This window comes from Triturus cristatus, chromosome 11 (genome assembly GCF_964204655.1).
Source record: "Triturus cristatus chromosome 11, aTriCri1.1, whole genome shotgun sequence".
NCBI classification, from domain to species: Eukaryota; Metazoa; Chordata; class Amphibia; order Caudata; family Salamandridae; genus Triturus; species Triturus cristatus.
This window is the reverse complement of record NC_140594.1, coordinates 1,112,644,370-1,112,664,779: the sequence shown is the minus strand read 5'-3', so window position 1 is coordinate 1,112,664,779 and position 20,410 is coordinate 1,112,644,370. Positions and strand designations below refer to the sequence as shown.

Genomic DNA, 20,410 nt, shown 5'->3' with positions numbered 1-20,410 from the left:
TAAAAGATGTTTGGGATGTGATGTAGGCGCAACGCCAATTCTAAATAATTTAGATATTGGAGGGAACTCACACTGTTGTTTATTTTATCCCCACTTACCGCATCTTCAGCTGTACATTAATAATTGTAATGGGTTGACTTATAAACCAACCTACTCCTCGTATGAATTAATGGTACAGGTTAAGGGCATTGTGGCCTCCAGCAGAAATGGAGTTCACGTACCTCCCACTCATTGAGTGTCTCTGTCTCTCTCTCTCTCTCTCTCTCTCTCTCTCTCACACCCCTCTCTCTCTCCTCTCTCTCTCCTCTCTCTCTCCTCTCTCCTCTCTCTCTCCCTCTCTCCCTCTCTCTCTCTCTCTCTCTCTCTCTCTCTCACACCCCTCTCTCTCTCCTCTCTCTCTCCTCTCTCTCTCCCTCTCTCCCTCTCTCCCTCTCTCTCTCTCTCTCTCTCTCTCTCTCTCTCTCTCCTCTCTCTCTCCCTCTCTCCTCTCTCTCTCCCTCTCTCTCCTTCTCCCTCTCTCTCCTTCTCCCTCTCTCTACTTCTCCCTCTCTCTACTTCTCCCTCTCTCTCCTTCTCCCTCTCTCTCCTTCTCCCTCTCTCTCTACTTCTCCCTCTCTCTCTCTCCTTCTCCCTCTCTCTCTCCTTCTCTCTTCTCTCTCTCGCTCTCTCCTTCGCTCTCTCCTTCGCTCTCTCCTTCTCTCTCCTCTCTCTCTCCTTCTCCCTCTCTCCCTCTCTCTCTCCTTCTCTCTCTCCTTCTCTCTCTCCTTCTCCCTCTCTCTCTCTCCTCTCGCTCGCTGTCTCTTGCTCTCTCCTTCTCTCTTGCTCTCTCCTTCTCTCTCTCCTCTCTCCTTCTCTCTCTCTCTCTCTCTCCTTCTCTCTTTCTCTCCTTCTCTCTCTCTCTCTCTCTCTCTCTCTCCTTCTCTCTCTCTCTCTCTCTCTCTCTCCCCTTCTCTCTCCCCTTCTCTCTCCCTCCCCTCTCCCTCTCTCTCCCTCCCCTTCTCTCTCCCCCTGACTAGTGGATTAGAACGGCTGGCTGACAGCCCCTATAATTATTGTACACATTTTAGTAAAATCAAAAGCTGTTGTTTAACATCAGAACTATTAGTTTTGCCAAGCTTGGTTTTGGAAACTGGGAGTATGCTTGGAATACCCCCTCACCATTGGAGCAGCTTGTGGATGGGAATGGGGGGGGGGGGGGGGTGGGGTTGGAATGCAAATAGGGGTTTTGAAGGATATGAAGGGGGCTTACTTGCTCGGCTTACTTTTTCCTGAGACAGGAGGTCTCGAAAGTGCTAGCAAAGGAAAAGGAGCTGCTCTGGACGGTGGGCATAGCAAATAACAAACAAGATTGTTTTGACGGACAGAAAAGTGTGCAGGGTGAATACAGGCACAGCACAAATGGACGACTCATCACACAGACCGTTGTGCTGTGGACGTGGGCACAACACACCATTCTCACAAAATGATGCTATGTAAAAATGAGCAGGCACAGAAATAGGCTCTTCTGTGAAGGCGGGCTCAACATACATCAAGGCTACGTTGTCAAGTTTGGGTCCACACACAGACGTTGCTCCTGGCCGGTGGGCATAGCATAAAATTTGGACGGCACATGTTGTCTTATTTTTTTGTATTTATTTAGGTACTAAATCTGTGACACGGGCATTAAATGAGCGCACTGATGGGAACCAGCAAGTACACGGCTGTAAACACCAGGAGTACTGTGCATCTTTATTTACCAAGGTTGTCCTGCCAGAACCGCTTTCTTCATATTTCATCTCGACCAATGGTCACTATTGTGTAGAACTGTCCAATTTCAGTCATCACCCACATGTTTTGAGCAGCTGAAGAGACCTGGATCCACTCCATCCAATAAACTGCCTGTAATGCAGCTACCTCTATATTCCCACCAGTGATGGTGCCTGCTGCCAGACTTGGTTGGGAGGATTTCTCTGGATTAAGCTGTAAGAGCATTCTCAGCTGTCTCTGTGCGACCTGTCCCTCCATCCCGCAAGTCTGCCAATTGTAAACAGGCACTGGGACGGGGGAGGGAGACATTGAGGTCTTGTGAGATGCATAACGCGACCATCACAGAGTAGATGTGCATGTCTTGTGTGACGCATAAAAAGAGGCACAATCTTGCGAGACGTGCCATCAGGTTTTCCTGATCAGCAGAAAAGACAGAACCTAAATTGGTAGCCATTTTAGGGTCAGGCTCACAATCGAGTTCAGATGCACACAAAAACAAGCATTTGCTAAGCTATAGGTCTTGCATTTGCGAGAGTTTAAGCTATTGGCATTGTAAATGACAATGCATTTTATTTATGTGTTTTGAAAACAAACACATAAGTAAATGGCAATTGTCATTTATAATGACAATAGCTCAAACTATTGCAAATGCAATACCACTTTAATGGTAGCTGCAGCCCTTTCTTAAGACGCTGCTCGCCGTATTCCGCTTACAGCGAGCCGCATCTAAAGTAAGGGGTGCAACCGAAATTAAATTGAAAGCACGGCATGTGGCGCTTTCATCCCCCCCAAAAAAAATAAGGGTTCCGGAACGTGGCGGCTATAGTTAAAGCTGAACGCACTGGTAAATAAAATAAATAAAAAAGCGCTGCCACTATATTTAAAGCGTACCGACCGCTATTACTAATAAAAATATGAAAGCGGACTGTGTGCTAGGAAAGTGCTTTGTGGGTGGAATAGGGGAAAATCATTAAAGAAAATAGTGCTCACAGACGTATCTTTAGTAGAAATCTACATATATATGCTGGGATTAGCCTTAGAATCCAGAAACTTCTGTAAAAAATTCTAGAGTAGCAGCAAAATGCCAGTAGTTTAGGGTTTAATATCCAGATTGTGTACCTTGCTTTTGTAACAGATGAACATAAGTATTGTAGGGTTTTAGCTGTAATCTTTGATATTCATTCAAATAGGTTTCTGTTCTACAGCACTCTTAGTTTGTTCCAGACCGACAATGTTTCGTCCTTTGTGGCACATTATACCTAGGGCTCTCTCAAGGCTGTGAACACATATCATTTTGTTGGAACCTGATTTAAACTGTCACAATACTCTGCTGATGTTTACTTGGTGTGTAAGGTATTCAACATTTCACCTTTATATTTTTCTCAGTGAGATGTTAGGTGTACCCAGATGTGGACCCCTGTTTGTTCTGGCACAGGACCCACACTGCACCTCACTGAAGAGGCCCACAAGGCCTAACCTGATCTGGGTTGCTTTTCTTCCTGTTCCGAGTGGACGTGGACTGAAAGTTCAGCCTAGCTTGCCTTTTAGGGGCAGGCCCACTCATAATTTGCATTTGGTTGGTCACTCTCTATCATGGCAGATACCAGCTAACAAAGATTGAGTAGTGGCCCAGAGTAACTACTAGTGGTTGAGGTGAATTAATTCAAGCATCCCACCAATCACTTTTTGCATTGTCTAAGGTCTTACCCCTTGGCGTGAGGGTATACCCTGATATGGGTCCTGAGCTCCATGCGCTTGTGTTCAGGAATGTGCAGGATTTAATTGAAACTTGGGTGAGTATCAGTCGGGGCTTCGACCCAACAGAAGTATTGAGACAGCCCAGATCGATGTGCAATGCACAATTACAAATACTGAGGTCTCGGGAGACCTGGCCCTTCTGTTGTTGCTGAATCTCTCCATGGGCTTGGACACTTTCGACCACCCAACGATGGTAATGAGATTGTTGAGGTTGTGGAGTGGGTCAGGACATGGCTTGACTGGAGGAAATCTTTTCTCTTGCATTCTAAATCTATAGTGCTAATGGCCAGGAACAAGCAAGAACCCATATAGTTGATCCTTAGTTGCCACAGGGCTCCCGTTTGCCACCCCTTTTGTTTAAAAGATGCCAATGACGCCACACGATATTCCATCTGCGCTATAGCCCTGAAGCTTATATTGATAATGTTGCTGCACTCTTTTCTGCTATGTAGGAACTAGTCAAAGTGTTTCATCAGAGTTGGAATGCTTCCAAGATAGAAAATCTGCTCACTGGAAGCAGGCATTGGCCAAAAATATTGCACTGATCAGTATGCGTTTATTCTAGAAAATATATACATTTTTAAGTGCTTTTATTATTTTGCCAGGTATATCACAATGCAAACATTGCACATATATGTATTTGGTGTGAGCACAACTGTTATCTGTCACATGGCAATTCAGTCTGTTGCGCAACTTGGCGCTCTCGAAGCGCCAAACTCTTGCTTTGCCAATGCCAGGAAATAATAACACGAGTTGGAAATATGTAAAATTATAGATGGGTAACAGTGAATTACAGGTTTTTTTTCACCGAGTTGTTCTGAGTGGCATCAAATAGACAATGAGAGTGAAGCTCGGGCTGTCTATGACGTCCCTCAGAACCCCAACGTGAAAAACATCCCCGTAATTCAATCTTTGCCCGTCTATAGTTCTATGTTATGCAGTTTCCCAAAAATCGTCTGCAAATCCTACTTAGGGGCAGAGCAGCAATAACGGAGCCATACATAAGATGGCCTGTCTTCCAAAAAATACAAAAACCTTACGTGCCATCTTTAAGCAGCCCCCACCACCTAAGATCAACGAATGGGGGTCTTGTTCAAACTCCCAAATTTTGCAGCGCTAGATGGGTCGGAGCAGCTTTTCCTATCCTGCTTCGACGTTATGGAATAAGATGCCAACCCCACAAGGCTGCAACCAACCTGCAGCTTTTTAGGAAATCACTTCAATGCTGGCTGTTACCCTCTTAAATCCGCTACAGCAACTCACAGTGCACCACTGTCTCATCGCTTCAGCGCCAAGACGCTGCGGCTTTCGAGCGCTTTATAAACATCATGTTCATTTCACCTTCCTGGCCTTCCTTACCCTCCCGCAGTTGTGCTTTCTGCTTTCAGTGAAAGCTGACAAGCACTGGGCTGACAGGCTCTCAGGGAGGCCTGTCAGTCTAGCCAGGAAGGCCTTTATTATTGGGCAATGGTGGGTAACCAGTTTTGGTATCAGCTCTTGCTACATAATAGCAGTGAGTTATGACATTTAGAAACTGAAATAAAGGCTGGTGGCTCTCAGCCCGAGGAGCCATGCATAACAAAGTTGGTATAACCCGGAGTGTGTGGGAGAGTAAGGTAACTACTGTGGTTCATTCTTTTAACTTCTATCCTACTTTGCTTTTCAAAGTTTGCCATTGCCGATGTGTTTCCAGAATATCGTGACCGACTCAAAGGATGTCTCGTAAATACGAGTTTTGTTCGCTCTATTTGTGCCACAATATTGATCTTTTCATATTGATATTTTGACATAGAACCACAAGCGCCTGATTCCGCAGGGCCGATTCCCTTTTCCCAGCGCTGTGATTGGCGCGATGATCGTTCTGCATGACACCTTGGCAGGAACTTCGAAAACTAATTCGAACAAATGACAGGTTCTGCGGAACTCAGCAGTTTGAACATTGCATATCCCCACCGAGTCAGCAGACCTGTATCTGTGCTGAGGACGCCGCACTGGCTTCCGGCCATCAAGCTAAAGCATCAGAGATCATGGCCTTGAAATACAGAGCCTTCTAGGGTCATACATATTTGATGCAGTCATTTACATATCACAGCCCCACAAGAAACTTAGAGACTGGTGGGTGAACATGTGTTGGTACCCCTAAAGGTGTCCAAAAAAAGACATGGGTAGATCCTTCCATCCTACTGCTTGTGCACAGTGGAAGGCTGTTGCTGATGCCCTCAGGCACATGATGCAGTGTCTTCCTTTCATGAAAGCCTGAAAACCCACCTCTGTGGTTTCAATTCAGAGGAGATCTGGTCTGGCAGAACTCTCACTTCTGGTGTGGGGGAAGGCCTGACTTGCTTGTGGTTGATCACTCTCCATAATGACATTAAAGCTGATCAGCGGGAATGCTCCCCAGAACCATTACCAGTTGATATTAATTCAAGCATTCTACCAATATCTTTGTGCGCCGCGTGCTTTATATCAGTCATCGATTTCAGCGGCTAATTGTACCTTCAGTAACTGCCCCTCACACTGCCCATCATAACTCAACACCAGCTAATCAGACTGCCAGCTAGTGCCAGCCTCCCACACTGTCCACTAGTTCCAGATGCACTGCCAGGTCTTTGCACTGTTAACAGGTGCTAGGTTCTCTCGCTGCCTCCTGGTGCCAGCTGGGTCAAGTAATCGGAGTCTGCCCTGGTTATAATGTAACGCAGCGCGAAGTAATCAGGGTAACCTCTTTCTGTAATTCGTAAACGGGTAACGTGAGCTGATCAATCAGAACTAATCTAATGGAAGAAGAAGTGATCGATGTTCTGTGTTCAAAGATAGCTAATGTAATCGGAGGAATCTCCTGCAATCTGTTACAAAGGAAAGTGGTGCAAGTAATCGTTGTGTTATGATTAGGGCTCCCGGTTTTATAATTTTTTTAAATTTTTTTAAATTTGTTATTTTTATTTCCGTCTGTATTGATCCATATTTTTCCCCCTCATTTTATCTGTAATTTATCTTGTGGTTAGTATAAAAAATAAAGCTCCAATTGGCATATTTCCATTTTATTTACCCAACAAATGTTTACTCATGTTTGGATATCCAATGAGTTTAGGCCATTTACAGTGCAATACAGTCACCTGAAATAATCTGCATCGGAGAACAGCTTAAACAGCTGTACCGCTGCGCTTATTTAAGCTTCATTCGAATATATTTTTTTCTTTTTTTTTTACTTCCGATCAGTCTGCACAGCTTTTGGGTAGCATGCATGATTGACAGTAGTGAGAATCGTCCAAAAAGATTTTCTGTATTGTTCCATATTTAAAATTAAATACAGGCAGGAAAATAGATTGTTTTCGGTCTGTATTTATCTGTACAAATCAGTAAAAACGGAAAACTAGGAGCATTAGTTTTGCTACGGGATAATGTAATCTAAAATTTAGAGCTGGGAAATATATTGAGTAACGTCCTATAATCTACACAAGTTACCAAATTCCTTTTAATCCAGTAAACTGCAAAATAATGAGTAATCTTCTTCCATAATATAATGCAGGAAAAATATCCAGTGGATCCCCTTTAATCCAGTGAATGGTAAAGTAATGAGGAATCTGCTCTTTTGTAATCATAGTAATCATCTGTAACGAAACTCATTAAGTTGATCAGCTGAATCTTCTGTGATCCAACCCAAGGTATGTAGTTTTAGTGCACTCCATAAACAACAGCAAAGTGACCCCTGTTAGCTTTTGATGATGGTCATGCTGTGTATCTCTAAAGTTTGTGGCTTTCTGTTAAATTGTGGGCAAAGAATAACAAAATAAGAAAAATATATATTTTAAAACATTTTTTCAATGAAATGGTTATTTGAAATGGTGCCAAAGGAAAATTAAATATTTTTGCTTTGAATTTTCCGATGTCCTGAGTGTGTTCTTAGTGCAAGAGTTCTTGCATGCAGCTGTTATATATATATATATATATATATATATATATATATATATATATATATATATGTCACATTCCAAAACATACTTAACTGTGCAACTATACCATTACTCGTGTGTAAACAGGATGTGTCCAAATCCTTGTGTGCATCTGTAAGAGGAGTAACACTTCTGGGAATCAAATCGCCCAAACAAAATATGTTAGTAAGTTTGTTCTAAATACTATTTACCTAAATAAAAAGGAACTGCAATATTAGCAAACATGCCAAGTTTTTGTACTGTAAAAGATGTCGGATTTCGGTAGCTCATGTGCAAATGTATGGTAAGAAGGGTCTTCAGTCCAGTTTCCTGTGTTTATCGCCTCCGCCTGTCCTACGTCTCCGAGTCTGATGTGTGCAAGCCAGCTCTAATGTTCAGCCCACGCATGGCCTCCCGCGGCTTGTGTACCCAGATGGACTTCCGTTATTGTCACCTGCTAGCACCACAGTGCTCTTGTGACCCCTGGTGTCAGAGGTCAACAGGGATAGCTCTTGGATTGGAACATTAAATCCCGCTCCAAAGTCCCTCGTCGCTTTCTGTAGTTTACACTCGTCACCGCCCCTCTAGTCCAGCCCTGTGACGTCAACAACACCGAGAACGCCCTGGATCTCACCTCTGCTACCCCTGGCATGTTGGCGAATCGATGCCCACGATCCCCATTCATTCACCAGTGTAAAGGCATCTGCATCGTATAGAGAATTCTTCAAGTTTACGTCTGTCCTTGACGACACCTGTTTACTTTGTGCACGCTTTGTGATGGGATTTACATTGACCGGCAGGAAGCAAAACGAGATTCCGTCTCCTTTTAAACAAGCATTTACAATGCAATGGTCTCGGCATTGTTAAAGTTAGAGCTATTGGCATTGCTCCACGCCTCACCTCGTACTCAGTTGTTTCTCTTAGTCTGGTAGTCTGTTCCTTTCCTTCGCTCCTCGTCAGCAGTGAAACTGCATTAACACAGCTCCAATCATCTTCAGGTGACGGTGCATCAACTCTGCGGGTAGCCCCCCCAGGAGTTCAGTGGGGATCCCGTCCAGAAGCTCGGTAGGAAGCCCCTCCAAGACATCTGCTGACAGACCCTTACCCACTGACTCCCAGAGCAGAGGGTCCGTGCCCAGGTAGAGCGCCTGAGCGTGCTTCCCCCCCCTCCGCCCAATGCCTGAAGCATCTCCTGCCACTCGTTCTACTCCTCCTCAGCACGCAGCAGCAACCGATCCCTGCCCAGCAAGGCCCCCCAGGCTAGGGCGACTAGCTGCAAGCAGCGGACGGGCAAACCAATTAACAACCGCAGCAGCAAGGCGGGTAACGGCCGAAAAAGCCGTGCCAGAGCGCGGAACCAGGCACCAGGGCGTCCGGGAGAAGTGCTGGGGCCATCCATCCCGTCACCTCTCGGAGCCCGCCCAAGACGGCACGCCTCGACCCGATAGCCTGGAACTTCGGCATTTTGCTGTGGCCCAGCCGGGCACTGGGCAGTCTCGGTGCGAGGACGAACAAGGTGCTTAAACGGGTGCCCTCCATGCTCAGGCGACCTCAATGCGCCTTCTGCGTAACCATAGGCCTTTCTCAGGAAAATGAACGGGAGGCACCTCCGAGGGGCGCTGCTTCCGATTGGTCAATTTAGGGGCTCGTGGCGACTTATCCTTAAGTTCCGTAGTGGTCGCGAGGCCATCTGTCACCAGCAGCAGGGGAGTCAAAACACTATGTTACGAAGGCGCAAACCCAAATCCTCGCAGCAGTAATCCGGAGGTCAGCATACTCAAAGGACAAGGGTGTAGGGCAGCTCCGTTCCTTGTTGATTGGTAGGTTGCTTAAACGGCCGCGTCAAAGCCGGGTTTCAGTATTGTAAGGGACTTAGATGGCCCCTCCTCATAGCGTGGCGGGCGGCTTCCCAGGCTCTCCGACATGCGGCAGCCCCCTTCCGTGTCCGACAACTGCTGGGCCTGTACGATGAGGAAGATGGCGTTGCAGCGGAAGTAGGCTGTCGGGAAGGGTGAAGGAGTTTTGTGGGCGGAAATGGCGCCTGTCACTAGGTGCCGCCGCTCTGCTTTCTAACGAATGCTTCCAACTGAGGCAAGCGGGTCTGATTTCGGCCTCCGGTAGCGGGGCTGCATGTTCTGTAGAGAGGACCGACCTACCTCCCTGCTGCTCCCGCAGATAACGATCCTTCTCTTTTTCTGTGAAGTCAGTTGGTTCCTCTCTATTTCAAGAGCGCGTTCACGCTATTCTAATATAACTCACAAAGCCCTGGTTTATGTGTCCGCCCCTCCCTCTTTAGTGTGGGTTGCATCAGCTGGAGCGGTGCTGTGCATGCGATGTGATTAAGGCAACCCTTGAAACCAGGCGTGTGCCAAATTGTATTCACTGCATTGCCGTGTAAGGGGTGACAAAAATCACGTTCACATAGTTAAAGGGAGTGACTGCGTCACAGCAAAGAAATGGACATCGACAACGTACACACTTTACAGTGAGAGAGGGGGAATACAGCCACCGCTCTGTACCTTTGCAGACTCCTGTCTGCCGAGGATAAAAAAAATGGTTCCGTTCCCAGTCCCGCCGCGCATGAAATGGCCGAACCTTCGGATGCCCCAAAAAAACAAACAAACACGCCCACCAGCGAAAAAAGGGCCGGGCTGCGATAATTCGAAAAGTAGCAAAAAACACGCCCCCGAATCCGAAAAGGACGGGGCCTGTTCGGAGAGACAAACCTCTTCTCCAATGGCTGGCCAGCATTCAAGAGGCCAGCCAATGGAGAAGAGGGGAGAAGAGGGGCGGGTTCAAGCCCCTCTTCGCCAAGTCATTAAATCTCGCGAGCGAGACTGCGCAAGCGCAGCCTTCGCTAGCCGAGACCTAAACATGTGGACTCTTTGTAACCTGGCACATCTTGTACAACACGCACAATATATTTTCTCCCAAGTTTAGAAAGCAAGGAAGCTGTAGCGTAGTATTGTTTCTCAATGTCCCAGTTCCTGTAACAGGGGACACACATGATTCAGTAAACCCTAAGAAGCCTGACGTGGAGTGTAAGGTGAATAACATGCAAAGGGTACAAAGTAGGAAAACTGATGAAGGTAAACCCAACCCTCTACAACCCATAACATGTGTATTTGTAAAGCGCACGTTCACCCATAGGTCTCTTGGCGCTGAATAACAGATGTTTATTGTTACCCAACTCAATGGTACTCATTTTATCGACCTCAGATGAGTGAAAGGCTGAGTGGACCCGCCGGAATTCGAACCTGTGACCATGAGGTCGAACACAGGCCCCGGCACTGGATACATTAGTCCACTGAGCCACCAGATCCGGCTTAACCCACGAATCCTTGACCTGCCTCCTCGACCAGAGCAGTGCCTGGCTCATGCCTGGTGCCCACCCAAACTTTGGGGAGACCTGCTGGAGGTTCCCTCTCTGGGGCCTAACCCTCAGACACTTATGTAAAGCCTTCTCTAAAATGAAAACAATAGAAAAAACGAAATACTTCCCGATGGCCTGAAAGAGCCGAACCCTCCAGTCACCTCCCCCTTGGCTCAAAACCAGCACATCTGGAAGTTTTAAACAGCCAATAAAAGCACAACGGCAAAAGCCATCTGTGCTTCCAACAATTACCATATCCTCAACCACCAGTAAAACTAATGTTCAAACGCACTGACAGCACAATTTCATACGTCCTACTGTGTGGGAGTGGGCTCGGAGGCCTACCAGTAAGGAGGTGCACGCAATGGGACATAGCGCATAAAGCAAAGATTGGCTGCAAAGAGGTGTGCACCAAAATAGTTCCTATCGTTTGCAGAGCATGGCCAGAGAGATTCCCATTCATGCTTGCCCAACATGCGCATCTGAGCAGGAACTTTCTCGGTGGATGCAAATGTTCACAAAGCACTTGATACTAGAGTAGTCTATTTCTTATGGTCCCATCTTTAGGCCTCGCCTGAGGCAGTGCGCATGCACTGAGTCTTGCAAGATATTTTGTTTAGTAGAAGGAGTTTGGAGCCTGCCCACTGCTTACCATTCACTGTCTTCTTTGTCAGTCTTATTTGCTACCTCCTAATTGACCTGCACATGCCCATTCACTTCCTCTTCCTTCGTTTGGAGCATGGACCTAGTACTGATTGCTTCATTTTGATCTGTCTTTCCACTGATCGCACTGTAATTGAGGTACTTTTTTTTTCTTCCCTTGTCTTCCTTGTCCATGTTGCTTCTCAACGCCCACCTCCCGTGGTCTGTACTTCTTGCCTCCGAATACCCCTGTTGTCCATGTTGCTTCTTCCCTCCCACCCCAGGTTGCTTCTTGCCTCCCCGTTCCCGTGTTGCCTCTTCCCTCCCACCTGCCCATTGCCTCTTCCCTCCATCCCGCCCGTTGCTTCTAACCTCCCACCCGTCCGTTGCTTCTTACCTCCCACATGTCCGTTGCTTCTTAACTCCCACTCGCCCGTTGCTTTTTACCTCCCACCCGCCCTTTGCCTCTTCCCTCCCACCCGCCCTTTGCTTCTTCCCTCCCACCCGCCCTTTGCTTCTTCCCTCCCACCCGCCTGTTGTCTGTGTTGCTTCTTCCTTCCCACCCGCCTGTTGTCCGTGTTGCTTCTTACCTCCCACCCTCCCGTAGTCCGTGTTGCTTCTTACCTCCCACCCGCCCTTTGTCCGTGTTGCTTCTTCGCACCCCTCCCGCCCGCCCGTTGTCTGTGTTGCTTCTTCCCTCCTGCCTGCCCGTTGGCTGTGTTGCTTCTTCCCTACTATCCGCCCATTGTCCGTGTTGCTTCTTACCTACCACAGGCCCGTTGTCCGTGTTGCTTCTTACCTCCCACCCGCCCTTTGTCCGTGTTGCTTCTTCGCACCCCTCCCGCCCGCCCGTTGTCTGTGTTGCTTCTTCCCTCCTGCCTGCCCGTTGGCTGTGTTGCTTCTTCCCTACTATCCGCCCATTGTCCGTGTTGCTTCTTACCTACCACAGGCCCGTTGTCCGTGTTGCTTCTTACCTTCCATCCTCCCATTGTCCGTGTTGCTTCTTCCCTCCCACCCGCCATTTATCCATGCTGCTTCTTCCCTCCCACCCAGTTGTCCATGTTGCTTCTTACCTCACACCCACCCTTTGTCCATGTTGCTTCTTCCCTCCCACCCACCCTTTGTCCATGTTGCTTCTTCCCTCCCACCCACCCTTTGTCCATGTTGCTTCTTCCCTCCCACCCACCCTTTGTCCATGTTGCTTCTTCCCTCCCACCCACCCTTTGTCCATGTTGCTTCTTCCCTCCCACCCGCCCTTTGTCCATGTTGCTTCTTCCCTCCCACCCGCCCGTTGTCCATGTTACTTCTTCCCTCCCACCCACCCTTTGTCCATGTTGCTTCTTCCCTCCCACCCACCCTTTGTCCATGTTGCTTCTTCCCTCCCACCCGCCCGTTGTCCATGTTACTTCTTCCCTCTCACCCGCCCGTTGTCTGTGTTGCTTTTTCCCTAAGGTGGAGAGAGGTTCACCGCCTTTCAGTGACCCAACTAAAGAGCCTTGCGTGACCTACTGGGGCTCAAGTTAGACAGTACTGCACCACCTACTGGGAGCCAAGCTGGAGAGCATTGCATAGCCTACTGAGAATGAGATGGAGAGCGTCCAAGCTAAAGAGCACCCACCGCCTACTAGGGACTGAGCTAGAGAGCGTCCACCGCCTACTGGGGACCGAGCTAGAGGGCATCCACCGCCTACTGGGGACCGAGCTAGAGAGCATCCATCGCCTACTGGGGACCCAGCTAGAGAGTGTCCACTGCCTACTAACTCCCAAGCTAGAAAAAATTACACCGCCTACTGGCGACCCAACTAGAGTGTCCACCGCCTACTGACGCCCAAGCTAGAGAAAATTACACCGACTACTGACTCCCCAGCTAGAGAACATCATGCCTCCTACTAGGGACCCAGCTAGAGAGCATCCACCGCCTACTCTAGGGACTGAGCTAGAGAGCATCCACCGCCTACTGGGGACCGAGCTAGAGAGCATCCACCGCCTACTAGGGACTGAGCTAGAGAAAATTACACCGCCTACTGGCTCCCCAGCTAGAGAACATCATGCCTCCTACTGGGGACCCAGCTAGAGAGCATCCACCGCCTACTCTAGGGACTGAGCTAGAGAGCATCCACCGCCTACTGGGGACCCAGCTAGAGAGTGTCCACCGCCTAATGGGGACCGAGCTAGAGAGCATCCACCGCCTACTGGGGACCGAGCTAGAGAGCATCCACCTCCTACTGGGGACCGAGCTAGAGAGCGTCCACCGCCTACTGGGGACCCAGCTAGAGAGCGTCCACCGCCTACTGGGGACCCAGCTAGAGAGCGTCCACCGCCTACTGGGGATCCAGTTAGAGAGTGTCCACCGCCTACTGACTCCCAAGCTGGAGAAAATTTCCCCGCCTACTGGCGACCCAGCTAGAGTGCTTCACAAGGCCGACTGAGCTGGAGAGCTTCTCCCCGCTTATTGAAGACCGAGCTAGAAAGCATCACAACGCCTACAGGGAAACCGAGCTAGAGATCATGACTGCCTGTCTAACGTGGTGTAGGATAGAGGTAATCAAGGTTTGATATAAGATTAGGAGTCAGAGACGGGAATGAACTCTATTTGTGTGGAGTTTCCTTGAAAGAGACAGAAGTTAAAGGCGTTGACGAGGCTAGTTTTAAAATTTAGAAAAAGGAGGTGATGGAGCTACCAGGAATCATGGCGCAGGGGGAGAGCGATCGTGGGATAAATGGAAGAGCCAGTCTTGAGGGGGGGCGAAAGAAAAGTAGAACTGCAGTCTTCTGTGGCGTGGCATCTGCTGGAGAACATCCAGTTTGGACACCTATAATAAGCGGGACCAATGAAAGCATGAGATTGTGTGACTGCAGGAAATTATGGATTAACATAACAAAATATTTGTTTCATGCTCAAACGGCTCCAAAGTTACAGCACAGACAGGTGTTTTTTAAAGATTGTAGAATACCTTTAACGTAGTTGATTTCAGTCTCCAAGTATTATACGGCACTAATGAGGTGAAACATCTGCCAAGACCGTATAGTATGGATGTTCACATTTGTTGAAGGGTGAAATGGGGTTTTACTGCAGCATTGAAAAACCTTGGTAAACGAGGGTGAAAACAATGTGGTATGAGAGGGTGCTTCTGTACCATAAAAATGTTTTGCTACTTTCTTTTTGCAAATTAATATTTCGTCACAGAGACAGTTGCCATAATATTTTGAGAGGGCATTCAGAACAGAGAGCAGTCTCAAATGTTGTAATTCTCTAATGTGAGGTCTGAGGTCTTGAATTTTACAATGCCTCCTAGGAAAAACTTCTATTATGCATGGTTAATTGAAAATAGGGGTTGCAAAGGGCATTTCCTAATGGAAAGGTATGCCTTTAAGGGCCAACGTGTTGGGACAGTGGAAAATGAAATCTAAAACCCAGTTCTGACACGTGACCGGATATGATGAATAATCGAGGCGCACCTTTTATTAAATGAAGTGTGCACATGCATTCTTGTGTTCTGTGCAGTGCAGCATTGTATGTTTCACACACACTATTTTTCTCTGGGGTTAAAAAAAAGTTTTAATTAAAAATGCTTCTGTATTCCCATGAAATGTTAAATGAATATTTGGAGGTGGATGATAACTTCGGTAGGATCTGGTAAAGGTGTGTCCTGTTCTCTTTCGTCCTTAGAATCTTTGTATTTTGTATAACTTGAAAAACCTTTTGTATTGATGTGTGTTAAAATGATAAAATAGTGAGCTAGGTGCCTTAGAACGTGCCACATAATTGGCATTTTCTTGGTGTATAATTTAGTTACATTTCTGTAATTTTGTGCTCCCCTGTTGTGTTATTCCAGAGCCGCTGGCTAGGAGATGGCTCGTCATACAGGCCATCCTCCTCAGGAGACACCTAGAGGTAGAGTTGGGTCATGTCATCTTGTAGATGAATAGGGAGGGACTTCAGGGACATACTGAATGTTGTTTCACGTTTGGGAGATCTCGCGAAACATGCATCTTTTTGCCTGTATGTGGGGTTGAATTCACCTGAGCCTCTCGGCCTGGTGTTACATTGGATATTGACTTTGGTGGTTACTCTTGGAAACATGATCTTTCACCCCCTCGTAACTGTCATGGTCTTTGGTCGACACCAATCCCATCGCTGATACACAAATGAATGGGGTTGACGTGGACGCCTTTCATGGAACTTGAGGCAATAGTACATGGTCACCTGCTGTCACCACTGTTGGCACCAACTGTGATTGAGATGTTTGCAGAGTGGATGAGGTCAAAACTGACATGGAGACATTAAGGCTAGAGTGGTGTAAGGATGGAAATAAAATGGTAAAAATAAATGTAGAATTTGCTAGTCTACCAGTAATTCTATGTTAAGGGCGCAGTTGTTGTGCAAAGGAGCAGACGTCCTGGTTAACGGTCAGTTTTTTGTGCTGAAATAATTGAAAAAAGTACGCAGCGAGCAGGGTCAATGGCATAAAAAGAACAAGCTTTCAGGGGAAAGTGGGGATTTTTTCAACTATAGAATTCGGGGACCACAGGGTCAATTAAATAGAACGGAGGTAATTAGCCAGTGAATACATTACGCTTTTTTTCCTTCTTAAGAGATTTGCAACAATTCCTTGTAAAGCCGCGCAGAAGGCGGTCCGTGTCCCTTCGCATCAGTGGTCTGTTCCCTGATAGGCCATTCCATTTCTCTCACACGTTCCAACCTCCACAGTTGGTCCCATTCCTGACCAGACATCCATACCCAACAATATCACTGCTTGTATTGACTACAAAGCACCAGTCATACCCTCCTGTCACTTAGTGGTGTTATTAGTATGTAAAATACGAATACTGTGTGTGATGCTATGTGCAGCGCTCCAGTCAGGGGATCTGACCTGGTTCATGCACAATACAGCTGTTAAATAATAAATAGTAGTGATACACTTTGTGTTAAAAGTATGCGAGCCTTGCAGGCACTGTCTGCGTCTTGTCCTTGTGTTGTCCCTTCGAGGCGCGAGTGCTCATCGTATTACAGCGTGTGCGAGCGTTCATCACGTTACACGCATTGCCCTGTCTACCTTCTCATTGAGCCCTGTTGATGCAGCCTGCAGCTTCACTATCCCTCTCTGGAACGGTTGTACCTCTGGCTTGTCTGATGGACTTCCTGTCAGGTCTGCGAGCGAAGAGAGGACTGACAGATGGGTAGGACATGGGGCTAGGCCGTGCTGTGAGCCTGGCTCTGTGCTCTCCTTTGGTAGATGGGCAGCCACAGCCCGCGTTGTATATTGTATGAGGCGTCATTTCTTAATACTCTCCACCTGACTCCTTCTCTTCTCTCTGCCGCAGGGTGGTGAAAGAAGAGATCTCGGACGACAATGCGAAACTCCCCTGTTTCAATGGCCGCGTCGTCTGCTGGGTGAGTACAGCGTTTCTTCACCTGCCCGAAGAAATTCCTTTTGTTAGCAGTGTGAACAATTATAGTTTTGGCAACAGAATTTTGTGAGGGCAGCAAACTTTTCAACTTTGCTTTTGCAAACCTTATTATGTGTGTACAGTTTTCTGCAAAAAATTGATCTTCAAAAATTTAGATTATGCTTGTGTTTTGTTGAGGAAAATCTACTTTCCCCGGATTTGTCATTCTCTTTTTTTTTTATATAAAAAGAACTAAAAAAATTATTTAACCTAGTGAAGAGGCAACTTTATATTTTTGTAAAGTATGAGCTTGTAATAAGCAAGCTTTATTACTGGAATTTCGAAGGAAAAGCACCTGCACACATGTATGTTTATCTCGTACAGACCAGTTTGGCTGTTAGTTCTTAAGTTATTTCCTCTTGGACTGTAGACCGTAGCAATGGGCACCCAGATAAAAACGTTGTAGGGTGTACTTGGAAAAGACTTTAGAGAGACTTACACGTTTGTAGTTTTCGAATGCTTTTCTGTCATGCCTCAGATGGAATAAAGTTTCTTTTACTTTCCGGTTCACAAATTAGGCCCAAAATAACTTCTTTATTAGTTATTGCGAACTCCCTCTAGTGATGGGGACTCAAATATATCTAACTCTGGGAAAAAATATTCAACATAGATTTTTATTTAACCAGGTTTAGCCTTGGTACATTACACTATCATTCCCAAATATGGAACTGTGGACTCATAATCTCCCGAACTGTCCGTGTGATGGAAAGACCCCCAGTCCACGTTGCATTTTAAACTATTTTGTAGCTTTTACAGGGATATCCGGACATTGGTTTTAAAACAACTCTTTTTAACCAAAACGCCGTTTCATTATAAACAAGCTTTTAACTTTTTATGTAGCCTTGATAACATAAAAAACAATAATTCTGTTATTCACTTTATACAAAAGGGAATCAGGAAAAGAAAGGATTTGTCACATTTGGATGCATTATCTGAAAAACCTGATGATTGCATTTGGCTGTGTCTTTATTATTATTAATCAACAAAAGAGTGACTATTAGTGTAGAAATAAAGTAACAATGAAAAGGGGGCAGGAGTGATGGGAAAACCTCTTTTATTTAAAAGAACCCTCACTCACAAACCTAGTTGGTGACATGCTTTATCATCGGGTTCCCACCAGGGAGGCCGAGTGTCCCCCTGGTGTGCTACAACGTCTGAATTACAGCGGAGCTAAGTTTTTTTTTGGCAGCGTGATAGTGCAAAAAAAGGAAAAGTGCAATTTTAAAAGATGGCAAACCGCACCTAGAAATCTTTTTAATAACAGGGCAGCTTCCAATTGTTAAAAACAGGTGAAGCGGACACGTGCTGGCCTTTACAATGAGCCAACTGTATCCTAAATATTACTGTGAAGGAGTGGTCGACATGTTTCTGCTTATGACTGCTCTTTCAGCTAAGCTTTCATCAGGACCAAAAAACTCCCCGGCGGTAAACGCACGCTAAGGCGTGCCATTCAGATATGTTAATAAGATATTTAGATACAAACTGAAACTTTGTTTTTAGAAGTGTATGAGATAGTTTACTATGCACTTTATTTCTACGGAAACACATTTCACTGTTTGTGATATTTATGATTTTTTGTCTGACACAGGAAAAGATTTTTCACATTATGTCTCTTCATGACATAGATCTTTTTTGTATTTAAAAATGATTTTAATATTTTATATTCATAAATGATTTATAGAGTCACATGAAATATTGGTGCTTTTTAAATTTGCATACATTTGTAAAGAATAAATGCACAATTGTATTTTTGTTTATTATGCTTTTATGGATGTACATATTAGACTGAATAAAGCTGATTTGACTTGACTGCCCTGCAGTTTCACCGCGGGAATTTACAAGACGTGCTCTATGCTGCGACTTTGCTGGGATGAAATTCTTGAATAATTGCGTCAGAATCCGAATATTGTGTTTCCGAGGGACCCAAGCAGTTGTGGGTCTTGAGGACACACCCACTGCCTGCAGGTCCAGGTTTCATTCAGTATTTCTGGGCCCTATAAAAGCGTTCCCGATGTCCATTATTCATTGTATATGTATCTGTTTATTTGTGTTTAACACCACGTGCTGGCAAGGCAACCTCGACACCATATAATACATGTAAATAAACCTATACATTTATGTAGCGCTCCAACATTACTTGCAGATGGATGGATGGATAGACACACACACAGACCCCCCCCCCCCCCCCTTGCTGCAGCCCAGCATGACCTTCAGGGTGACACGGGGTGCAGCAGTGAAGACTAAATGAGCCCGGATGAGTCAGAACCCAGTGACATGGTTCTTTTCCACGTTTCAAAGCACATGGCGGACATTAAATGGGGGTCACCTGGAAGGACGAGAAACACCTTCCGGGTGCAGGGGATACAGCACAAAGAACTGATTTGAATAGATTCCCTTTACTTGATATGGTCTCGAAAGATGCAAAAGAAATTGGTTATATATACTTTAAAATATCGCATCAAAGTGAACCTAACAGTACTTGAAGCTACGTAAGGTTTATCTACATTTATGCAAACTATGGACAAATAGCTCTTACTAATGTTTAGCGTGCCTGCAGTTTTTACACAGTTCATAACTAAAGCTGGCTAAAATACACTAAAAGAGAAAAAAAACACAATTCTACTTGGGCACTGTATAACCAAAGCCGGTCCCACATTACATCCCGCGTCACTAAAGACTCAAATGTTCCCGTCCTGGGCTTGTATTTCGCAAATCACTGTTTTCAGATGTTACCTCCGTTACCGAAGTGCAGTAGGACTACATTTCCCAGAAAGCATAAGTTGTTCAAACTTCGAAAAGAAGCCCTGCCTCCTTGGTGACATGGAATCCACCTGGTAACTGGCTTGTCACAGGCACGGCTACTCTCCGTGGGGAGGGGGGGGCACATTTTAGTACCCCCCTGCCTCTCCCTCTTCCCGGCATGGCAGCCTTTGCTGCTTGCGGTGCCCCTGCAGTTGGATCCCTGAGGGTTGCCAAAGCCCCTGCCAGGCGTAGGCCTTGCCCCCGCCTGGTGTTGTCTAGCCCCCCCTCTCCACGGTGTCGTCTTGCCTTTGTTACACACAGTGGTGGCTGGTGACATTTGAAAGTGGTGAGGGCGAAAAATTATTGGCATGCTGCACAGCGGCGAGCGAGCGCGATGACAAAACAGCACTTGAGACGTGCAATCCAAGTCGAGAGCACAGAAGGATGCGTAGAATGAAAAGACATACAATTCTTGATAGAAGGTGGTTCTGACACTATGGGCCGCCCGGATTTTTCGCTTTTTGAGCACCTAATCGTTGAGCTTTTACTGCGGGGGAGCCTCATAAGTTGGGACTCACCCACAGTGAACTCAGGATGTAAGAGACTGCATGGGGATTTTACTGGTGTCCCCCTGGCTTGACCAGGCCACTGCGCAGCAGCTGCAGTGAGGGACACTGGCTGGTTACATGCAGACACATGTGTACATGCGTGTGCACACGTGTACGGGCTGCGCAGGGGAGATTTCTAGCGTGCGCAGTCCAGGAGC

The 20,410-nt window shown here is 46.5% G+C and overlaps 1 protein-coding gene across 1 annotated transcript in view; it reads left to right on the top strand.

Moving 5' to 3' along the window:
• The window catches only part of DVL3 (dishevelled segment polarity protein 3), a 506,262-nt gene that overhangs the window by 191,948 nt on the left and 293,904 nt on the right, over positions 1-20,410 (top strand). Inside the window, exon 2 of the mRNA XM_085635609.1 lies at positions 16,777-16,846. Within this exon, the coding sequence (XP_085491735.1) occupies positions 16,777-16,846 (70 nt within the window). The remainder of the gene's footprint in view (positions 1-16,776; positions 16,847-20,410) is intronic.